This window comes from Elaeis guineensis, chromosome 5 (assembly GCF_000442705.2).
Source record: "Elaeis guineensis isolate ETL-2024a chromosome 5, EG11, whole genome shotgun sequence".
In the NCBI taxonomy this organism is placed as follows: Eukaryota; Viridiplantae; Streptophyta; class Magnoliopsida; order Arecales; family Arecaceae; genus Elaeis; species Elaeis guineensis.
Window position 1 is genome coordinate 3,007,516 of NC_025997.2, and position 10,351 is coordinate 3,017,866.

At 40.0% G+C, this 10,351-nt stretch overlaps 2 protein-coding genes across 3 annotated transcripts; both read left to right on the forward strand.

The window, feature by feature from the left end:
* Positions 1 to 124: 124 nt before the first annotated feature.
* On the forward strand, positions 125 to 3,808 carry LOC105044418 (uncharacterized). The gene is made up of 5 exons (XM_010922299.4): positions 125 to 698; positions 1,862 to 1,919; positions 2,015 to 2,132; positions 2,238 to 2,355; positions 2,623 to 3,808. The coding sequence occupies exons 1-5, from the start codon at positions 198 to 200 to the stop codon at positions 2,674 to 2,676; spliced, it is 849 nt and encodes a 282-aa protein (XP_010920601.1). The 5' UTR covers positions 125 to 197; the 3' UTR covers positions 2,677 to 3,808.
* Positions 3,809 to 3,956: 148 nt separating this feature from the next.
* Positions 3,957 to 6,348, forward strand: LOC105044419 (uncharacterized). 2 transcript variants are annotated; one of them, XM_019850633.3, is made up of 4 exons: positions 3,957 to 4,171; positions 4,324 to 4,459; positions 4,663 to 4,809; positions 5,576 to 6,348. In XM_019850633.3, the coding sequence occupies exons 2-4, from the start codon at positions 4,439 to 4,441 to the stop codon at positions 6,065 to 6,067; spliced, it is 660 nt and encodes a 219-aa protein (XP_019706192.1). In that variant the 5' UTR covers positions 3,957 to 4,171; positions 4,324 to 4,438; the 3' UTR covers positions 6,068 to 6,348. The 2 variants fall into 2 exon arrangements, with proteins under 2 accessions (XP_019706192.1, XP_010920602.2); XM_010922300.4 differs by lacking the exon at positions 3,957 to 4,171 and having other exon boundaries at positions 4,181 to 4,459.
* The last annotated feature ends 4,003 nt before the right edge of the window (positions 6,349 to 10,351 follow it).

Genomic DNA, 10,351 nt, shown 5'->3' on the forward strand with positions numbered 1-10,351 from the left:
ACTATTATTTACGGGCTTGATTATTTCATTGAAGCGCCCAGCGAATGTTAAAATTAGACCTAGATACGAGGCGTTTCTTTTGATGATGTTTTAATTTCCTCGTCACCACCCCACCCCACCCCGCCCAATCCTTTTTGAACCTCCCAGCCTCCTCCCTATTTGGAAGCGCGAGGAAAACCTAACAAGAACGCTTCGCCATGTCCGTCCACTTCGCCATGGACGACCAGGATCTCGACGACGCCGAGCTCTGGGCCGTCATCGACTCCGCCGCCGCCTCCCGCTCCCGCAAGACCCACCTCGCCCTCAAGAACACCAACTCCATGAGCCCCGGCCCCTCTCCTACACCTCTGAAGCCATTCAGAAACCCTAGAGCCCATCTCTTGGCGGTGGAGGAGGTCAGGGCTCCGGCAGACGGGGAGGTGGTGGAGGAGGAGCACTGGACGCACCGCCGGCCGCCGAAGATGGCGAGGCTTGTGGATCCTGTGGCCAGTAACGATCATCGGATGGTTGTCGTCAGGCATCCGTCCCGGACGCCGTCGCCGTCGTCTGGGGTGGTGAAGGAGTTGAGCCCGGTGGTCGAGAGCCCGCGGCTGCCCGATAGGTGGCAGAGCGAGGAGACGGAGAACCTGAATCACAGCTTATTTGGGAAATTCCCCTCTGTGTCTTCCTTCAAGCAGTACCAGAATGCAGCGATGGCGGTAAAATCTGCATCTTTTACCGTATAATTCTGATTGCTACTGTTCTTGCTGGGAATCTGAAATGCTTTTGCATCTGTGGCAGATGGTAAAGGTTTCGTGCTTCTTCTTAGCAACGCACAAAATAAATAAATGAAAAATATTTTGATCTCATACATACAATAAAGCATCGGCCCCATTGAATTGCTTTTGTAAATCATAGTGTGAGCACTACATTTTGGTTGTTCTCCAGGAAAGTCATATTTGTGTTGGTTGTAAGTGGAGAATATAAAAGGATTCATAGGCTTAGGTGCGCCATGGCCAGACCTATAGCTTGTGATGGAGAGTTGCTAGAGAACAATAGATTAGAGAGAGGTGGCAATCTTCTTCTTTATCAATGTCCCTATCCTTGCTTAGTCTCTTGTCATCTTCTCTTGCTTTTGGGGTGGTTTTACTGTAGTTCTTACTACAAAAATGGATGTCTTATCAAAGCAAATCTAAGGTGTTTGTGGTCTCTTGATATGTTTGAACCATTGACGTAGCCACTTTGAAATAAAAATTGAAAATTATTGAGTATATTATAATCATGTCTTCAATAGAAAGCTTACTTCCAGGCACGCAGGTTTGATTTTATGTATCAACAAATGATCTATTAAGCTTTGGCACTTTCATATGACCTTTTCAAGAAACTGTTTCTGATTGAAAATCCTTGCTCAAGCAAGTTCTGATCAAGATGTATGACTTTCCTCTGAATTAACTTGTCCTTATTGACTGCATGTGCCTGGTGAAAGAATGAGAGAGACAATAACACCACTTATCCATGCCCACCCTATGTAGGATTATTGAACCTTGATATGTTCAGTTTATGTACATGTCCGTTATCTTTCAGCGCCTTGCTTATTGAGTGTAATTATTTGCCTGTGTATGTAGTTTGATGCCCATATGGGAATAGTGCATTTGTTCCAACGTTGTTCCACTATATTGTCGCATTACATGGGTTTGCCATCTAAGAAACTTATGTTTGACCACCAGAAGCATGGAAAAAAAAGATTTTAATAAGTTAATCATGAACTTTAATGTTTTGATTTATTTTCTGAAAAAACAGAGTTGTTTCTTTAATATTATCTATTTTGAAAAGTAAAATCAGGACTAAATGATATGTTCTGTATTTGTCCTTCAATGAGCAGATCCTAGAGAAAACTGACTATGTCATGATATCTGGGAATCCGTATATTAAGAAATCAGGTATTCTGTTTGAACTTTTATAAATATTATTGTCAACAGCTCTGAACATGTGTTTAATTTCAGTAAATCTCTTATCCGGTCATCCCGCTTAACAGGATGGAGAAAGATAGCATTTTTCTTCAATCTCTCATTTGAAATCAAGGACAAATCCATTGAATTCGATGAAAATCGGAATGTTCAGCGTGCAGAGTTTGTTGTTCGTGCATTCATGCAGTATATCCAACTCCAAGGCCTTTTCTTTATTTTGTTACATCATATCCAACCCATGATCCTTTGTTTCTAAATTTTCTAATCTTGTTCTATTGTTATTGATTCTAGAGGTGGAAGGTTCTCAGATGGGTGGGGTTCTTGTGAACGACGTGAGAAAAGGTTCTTGAAACCAAACCATGATATTCCCAGCACAGCTGAAACCAGAGCTAAAAATAAAGCCTGTCAAGTGAGTTTCCTCTGCATGAGTTTTTTTTGTGCAATCTAAGTACTGCAATTCAATCTAAGTCTTCAAGGTACTGTTTTCTGCTATGCGGCCACGATGTATCCAGCATCCTGACAAGATGCAACTTTACCATCTATTCTCATTACTTGAAATATCAAAAGAAGTGTAGCTTTGTAAGGACTATTGGTGGTTGCAATTTGAAGAATTTTTGACTGTCTCAGAGGGTTAATTTGTTTTGTTCCTGATCAATGATAAAATTTGACCTTGCAGGACCTTCTAGGAATTGGAGAATACCGACCAGGTGTAATCAATGGCTTTCGGTAGGCGCAACATTAAATATAAAGCTGATATTGTTGTTGTGAAGTTCTCATAGAACTTGTAAATTTTGAGCTGTGGGCCAGTTGAAAGTCCGAAACGGGTTGATAGAGACTAGATGCTCCATGCATTTGGTAGGTCAGCTGGAAAGCTGAATCATCCTCTTTTTCCCTTAGTAAATTCTTGCTTTCTTTCACCTCACTGGATCAGGAAGCTCACGCCACATATGTTTTTCTTTGGTCCGGCTCATTCCACAAACTTTAATGATTATGAATGGACTCCACAAATTGCACGCAGCTCTGTTTCTCTTTTCTGCCATTCAATTAGTTTTTCAGTCTTTCTCAGGGAAAAAAAAAAAGTTTAAGGCACTGTTGGCGAACATGGTGTTGAGCAAACATAATACTCCGTAATCCTTGATGTCCACTCTGGTGTTTCTTCTATGCATGTATTGGTTAACCTTTATCTTATTGTATTTCTGTGATCTATTGGATGAGGTCTATGTTGTTGTTGTAATTTTGTTACATATTTTTTTCCATGTTGCGCGTGCAAGGGCGCGCGTCTGATTGTTCCAACATGCCAATTAAGCGCCTTGTTGATAAATTATTGGTCTCTGCATTCCCTTCCGTATATCGTTGTGGATGGAAGCACTCTTAATGGTTGGTTTGAGCACTTGTTAATGCTCTAGCTGATGGTCGTTTTCTTTCCCCATCATGGCAATAATCATTAGCATAACGTGGAGATGCGAAAAAGGTTTAAATTATTTAGATTCTATCTATCCTATGCCTAAAATAAGAATCAGTGATCTACAGGCTTCTTATCGCTTTTCACTCATAAGCTGTGAAATTCATGTTGAAGATCTTATGTCTTCTCAAGCCTCCCCAGCTTCAGAATATTTGGTCCCAATCCGTGCAGGCGCCCGTAAGTAGGATCGGCGTTGAAAGACTGTTAGAGGATCTACTCGTATCAGCTAGTGGACGATGATGGAGCTGTTTGGCAGCAGCGATGGACTGTCCCTTTATAGCGTGATAAACCCAAACTGTGACACAGAACCAGGAGTGACCACCCACTATCGTCTTTATATATATATATATATGTATGTATGTATGTATGTACTGGTATAGTGGCAAATAGTCGGTAGATCATCGTTAAGATCTTATCCAGGATTGCAAAGGTGCCCATTAGCACCACCACCAGGGACCCGCCCATAAATTATTACAGAACTTGATGAACATTTATTTAGAATTTGGCCCAACGCACTTGGTGGCAATGTCAGTTCGCTCAGGCAGTGGGTTCTCAGCTCTCATCATGCCGGCCCTGTAGAACTTGGCTGGCGAGCAGTTCGCAGAAGCTGTGACTGTGGGCCCCTCGGTCAAATTTATTCTCTTCAAAAAGGCCTCTAAAATCTTCAGAGAAAGGCACAGTTATCATCACGGCCTAGTGCTCTCCCATCTCAACTGATAGAGCTGTTCTGGCCATGGTGAAGAAAAGGAGAACCACGTCTTAGGTATGGCAATTGATGCCCCTGCCTGTCTTCTTGATTTCTTTTACTTTCTGTTAAACCGACAGTGGAAGAGCAGATTCTATATATATATATATATATACACACATGCATGGGGAGGATCATTCTCTTGTGGCTCACTTCTGTGTGTGTTTCAGAAGCTCGTGTTCCTTTGCTCTTCAACTGAGCCTCCTTTGGGCTCTTCCTAATGAACCGTGCTGGTGCCTGGTTCTATGTAGTGACTTGATAACTCAGCAGCTCAACAGCCAAGTGATGGAGCGAATGGCTCGACGGGTACATAAATTAGAATTCTTTGCATGTTCTCATATTGTTCCTCCCTCTACCTCTCGATCTAGGAGGTTCTGTCTGCTTCTCATGTCAATTCTTTATGGATCTCTCCGGCTGTTTCTCCCTGCTTCTTCCATTCAGGCTACTCTGTCATTTTATATGTCTCATTCTATGTATTTTTCTGACTCTGTTTATTGCCTGAACGACAGGAAGGTGGGTGGCCTCTGGGACTGCAGCCATTGAATGTGAGGGTTGGTTTAATAAGGAACCTCGATTTTTCTGGGTCTCTTTCCTTCAGTACTCGGGTCTCTGGTTCCCCAAGTCCTTCTATCACTTCATCAGATTTGGATACAGAGGTAAAACAATTAGTAAGGAGTAGAAATGAGGCAACCTAACTAGGGTTCCAATATTTGTTCTTCTTAATCAGGATTCTAGAGATGATGCGGGCAGACGTAGGAGTATGGCTTGACCTTCTTAAAGAAAGAAAAAAAAAAAAATGAAAATATTCCTTTGATTACAACCAAGTTGCCTATTCACCTTCTTGTAGTTCAGTCCTGACTATTCCTGTTCCCATAAAGGAGTCTTATTTCTTTTCCCACAGATTACATATCTTTTCTATATTATATGTTTCTCCATGATGGCCTTCTGTCAAACGTCATTATAGCCACAGCACCATCAAGCACGCTTCATCATTCTGGTGTGCTTCTGTGAGAATTTTCCTTGCATAACATTGCCACATGGGAAGCCTCCTTACTCCTCACTCTCCTCGGGGTCTTATTTATGTCTTTATGGTGCTTTTCCATTTTTTAATTCTTCCCAAAGAGGACCAACATCACCAACCAAAACAACATCATGTTGGGGTCCCTCTCATCTTTTTATCGAACTAGAACATACAATGGATGAGACATTATAGCATTGCCAATCTAAGTGCATCCAAGTGCAATTCTAAGTACTCACTTGGGCAGGACTTCGCCAAAGTTTGTCTTGGACCATTATAAGAAAATTTTAACAGATTTCTATAACAACTAAACTAGTTCAGCTGGTGTTTAGGAAGATGAAATGATGAACCGTATACCATCAATTGATTCATTATGTAACGTTGTTCAACATTTCTGGTTGCAGTCCACTGGTTCTTTCTTCCATGACAGGAGCATCACACTTGGCAGCCTTATTGGCATCAAAAGCATTCTTGAGCTGTCGAGTAGATCCCTTAGAAGGAGCAGGAAGCAAGACACTTCAAGAGGGAAGAGGAGCCATGCGAACAACACTTGGTTCTCTCTTTGCACAAAAGCTCAGCTTAAAAGTGAGAAGACCCGTAATGCTCCATCCCTTGGCCATTTTCTTGAGGTGGAGAGAAGAGCTAGTAATGGCCACAGGAGGAACAGGAATCCTATTACGTATGAACTCGATGGATTGCCTGAAAACCAATCCAACGCAGCTCCCAACTCTCTTTTTGCAAATGGCCTTATCGTTCCACCTCAAGTTGATGGAAATGGAGCTCTGGTATTGATTGGAGATGTTAAGAAATCAAATTCTAGAAGAGGCTTAATCCATGACAATGGCTACTGTTTTGCATTGATGTTTCCATGTATGGGTGGTCGGTCCCGTCAATGAAGACAGGCATCAACTTGCCTACTTCCATTCCGAGAGAATTTGTAATGTTTTATGATGCAAGTTCGGTTTTCAGTTCTATGGTCTTAGGTAGGAACATCTCAGTTATGGACGCCCTCTGAGAAGGTGGATCTGGTTTAGTTTATCCCAAGGCTTGGATCACCAGGCACTCAGCCAAAGGTTATGCTGGGGTTGAGTGGTGGGTTCTGACCCTGTTGTTTCTATTAGCACTTCAAGACATAATGAATTGAAGGGGAAAATAAGCATCTTCATTAAACCGAACTGGTTATTTCCCTTTTTTTTTTTTTTTTTCTTTTTGAGCCCAAGAAATAAAAGATTCTTGGTGCTTGTCTTATTTTCCATGATACCTGGTTCTCTCGATGCACTTGGGCAGGAGGTACAAAGAGCATATACTAATCTACGTAGATTGACTTTTTTATTACATTGTGCAGGTGTGTGCAGAACTTAATTTTGTGATCTATCCTTCCATAATTGGAATGGAATGGAAGGTTTATAGCAATATTTCTTGAACTAATTTTGAACAAATTAAGTTTGCGTATTGTTTCAGAAATGAATAATATGAAACCATCTTTTCATATATCGTTGCGAAAAGAATGACTCTTGCTCCTTCAAACAACTTCATATGCCCCGGGTGGTAAACAGAAATATCCCAAGTTTCTGACCTTAACATAATATGCCATTTGTTTTTCTTTTTCTGAGAGAAAACATGCAGATAAATGGTATAATCATATAACAACTACATGCACAACTATTCTCAAATTTCTTCAGCAGATCTTATCCTCTCAAGTTTCGTCCTCGCGTCAAGCCCGGCCCATATTCCACATTGCCATACGTGATGTTCTCGAAAGCCCATTAGACCAGCCCCGGGAGGTCGGGCGCAAAAGCACCGTTGGAACTCATTTTAGGATCCAGCTTTATGCCTAGTGTAAACATTTCAATTGACAAATTTCTTCTTTTTCTAATTTTTTTGAGATTAGGAGAGGTTAATCCTTACCTTTTCTATCCTATATCTTCACCATCAACCCATTCGTTTTGTCCACGTGGCAAAACAAAGTGCCATCCAAGCAAGTGTTTCATAGTTCTACCATGTAGTCTATCCTATGTTACTATTTCGGCCTATGTACCAACTAGCCCACTACTAAAGCCACCTCCCAATTGTTTAGATTTTGAAACAAACATGGGCTTTAAGGGTATAAGCACAGTGCTATCCTTCATACACATTTCCCAATCAACCTACTGAAATGAAGCATTTGAGGTCTATCATCAATTTCTACTTGCAATCATCCTTTCATATAATGTTGACTTGAAAGTTTAGTCATTATTATTATACGATACAGGATATATCAAAAACCACCGTGCATGGAAGGCAGTCCAATCTCCACTTTGCAGCCGACCTAGATGGTTTAATGATGCTATCCTATGCAAATGCTGTCAATTCGGTGTTACTTTGATTATTGACATGTATATGTCAAAATAGAAAACTAATTAAGAGTCATCAGCCTATAATTTGCAAAATATGCATTATTCATCAGACTCCATTCAAAAAAATACTGTCAAGACATTGCTCCTTTAGTGGTACCTAAACTCCACCGATAGTAGATGAGTGTTCACCGTCAAATTTCACAAGGAAGAGCTAAATTTTATAATGTTGCGCATATTCACACACATATAGAGCGTCAAATTAGAATCAGATCGATTAGATTTGGACTTAAATCTGATTAAATTAAAACTCTATAATAAAATTCTACATCAATGATTTAAGTTATTGAATGTGATGTACTATCTCAAAACTACTTGCACATAAAAAATTATATGATTTGGAGATCTCTAATCTATACATCAAATAGTTAAAAATTAGATAATCTAAATAAAATTAAATTAAATTTTTTTTGATCATTTAATACATAGAATAAGAATCTATATATTATATAATTTTTTGTATGCAAGTAATTTTAAGATAGTAAATTACATCCAAAAATTTGCATCATCGATATAAGATTTTTATTATCTAATTTTGATCTAACTAGATTTGAACCCAACTCGATAGGTCTTATCCAAATATATCCCTATATATATATATATATATATATATATATATATATATATATATATATATATATATATATATATATATATTATTGTGGTGTAAAGAGGGCTTCTTTAGTTCCACATCGATTAGAGTCGAGAGAGTATGGCTTATATAGATTAGAATCTTCTCTCCCATGTGAGGCGCTTTTTAAAGAGCAAAACCGTGAGACTCTAAATGACCAAGACCTCACATATGCGGAGATCTGACCCCTTGACCCATAACCGCAATATTAGCTCTGTCTGTAGGATGGGCTTCTTTAATCCCACATCATAAATTAGAATCTTCTCTCCCACGTGAGGCGTTTTTAAAGGACAAAACCGTGAGGCTCTAAATGATCAAGACCCACTAAAGCCCAAAAATAGTCATGAGCCAAAGCGCCCACGTGAAGTATCTTTTAAAGGACAAAACCGTGAGGCTCTAAATGACCAAGGTCCACTGAAGTCTAAGGCCCATTGAAGCCCAAAGACGATCATGAGCCAAAGCAGACAATACCTCACGTATGCGGAGATCCGACCCTTTGACTCATAATCAGAACATTGACGCCGTCTGTAGGATAGGCTTCTTTAATCCCACATCGGTTAGAGTCATATAAATTAGAATCTTCTCCGTGAGGCTCTAAATGATCAAGGTCCACTGAAGTTCAAAGATGGTCATAAGCCAAAATGGACAATACCTCACATATGCGAAGATTCGACTTATTGACTCGTAACTACGATATATATATATATATATATATATATATATATATATATATATATATCATGAATCTAAAATTTGGGTTCACAAATCTTGATACATTTTAGATTTTGGGTTCACAAATCTTGATACATCCTAGATATTGACCAACGAAATTTCGTCATTCTGTTTCCATGGCATCGGCCCTCCCAGCAGAGCATGCTCTTGGTACTCGAGGGCGTTGTCGTTATCCTAATTCTACAGTCCCTGACTCAACGAAATCGTCCGTATATCTTTCGGTATTATTCTTAGTAGTCAAAAACTAGACTAGTTTGGCAGGTATTCGTATATTTATTGTACGACAGTGTCCTACATAGACCTGACCATGCACCCCAGCATAGGAGACTCCATTAAAAGCACCGCCAATCTCAATGGGATCCATCCTTTACTGTGAGAGGCCAGCCCACCGGTACAGTGCAGCTTCCAACGCCTTTTTCTTTTTCTTTTTTTTTTTCCTCTACTTTTCTTTTCTGGATCTGTAGCATTCGTACGGTGTAATTCATAATGGATGCGTTCGTCCAGGGGAACACCGGTACCAAAACAAAGAAAAAGTGGACGCACGCGGTCTTCGTCGTTGGACCCACTTTTGGCCGACACCAGCCGATTTCGCGTCCTGTGGTCACGGGTTTCCCCGGCTGCGGCTGCCTTGCCCAGCGCAAATGGCGTAGCCACTGGTCCGCAATAGCCGAGACTAGAAGTAACATTTTGTGACATCGTGCCGAAAAATTCCATCTCTTTTTCCTTTTGAGGTTTAGGTGCATTAGATTTTTGGATCACAACCCTTCGTACAACATGCTTCTTCCAATTTCTTTCACACTCCAAAATATCTCAGTGAATTCATTTTCTTTTCATATAAATTCTACTGCCATTGTCAAATTGGATGAGGCTAGAGCTGCCCAAATTGTAGGAATTTCTTATAACTTTGTGTCAGAGTGAACTGAAGTATTATTATGATGACATATCTATGCCACATGTAGATGTGGTCTCATGTTTGGTTAATCAAAACTTTATTTCCATCACAGAGACAATAATACTTGGTACACTTCAAGATTCTTATTCGAATCAAGATGATATTTCGGTTCACCGATGAACACCCTTAGCACCATCTTACACATTAGATTGAATGATAGAAATCATACCTACAAGTGGAACCAATGCCAATTATCAGTAGATTGCCCGCACCGATACTTATTAAGAATGAAATAGAAGAGATGATCATCCATGTATTTGGTTATCAGTCATGGTATTAAGCATTTGACTTGTCTATCAAGACTTGCACATGATGCCACTACTACATCAACTTCGACTGCTTTGCCTCAACAAGAGACTTGTGAGGGTTGACTGATGAAGTAGATATTTGAGGACTTTTGCTGGAAAAAGGAATGCATCCGAACAAGAGACTCTTGTGATCTCACACCTCTATTCCCCACTCTGTATGCTAT

Coding starts and splice junctions, on each gene's coding strand:
- LOC105044419 (XM_010922300.4), top strand. CDS start 4,274: ATGCATGGGGAGGATCATTCTCTTGTGGCTCACTTCTGTGTGTGTTTC. Junction 4,460..4,662: donor TGGAGCGAATGGCTCGACGG/GTACATAAATTA, acceptor CCTGAACGACAG/GAAGGTGGGTGGCCTCTGGG. Junction 4,810..5,575: donor CATCAGATTTGGATACAGAG/GTAAAACAATTA, acceptor TTCTGGTTGCAG/TCCACTGGTTCTTTCTTCCA.
- LOC105044418 (XM_010922299.4), top strand. CDS start 198: ATGTCCGTCCACTTCGCCATGGACGACCAGGATCTCGACGACGCCGAG. Junction 2,133..2,237: donor GTTGTTCGTGCATTCATGCA/GTATATCCAACT, acceptor TATTGATTCTAG/AGGTGGAAGGTTCTCAGATG. Junction 2,356..2,622: donor CTAAAAATAAAGCCTGTCAA/GTGAGTTTCCTC, acceptor TTGACCTTGCAG/GACCTTCTAGGAATTGGAGA.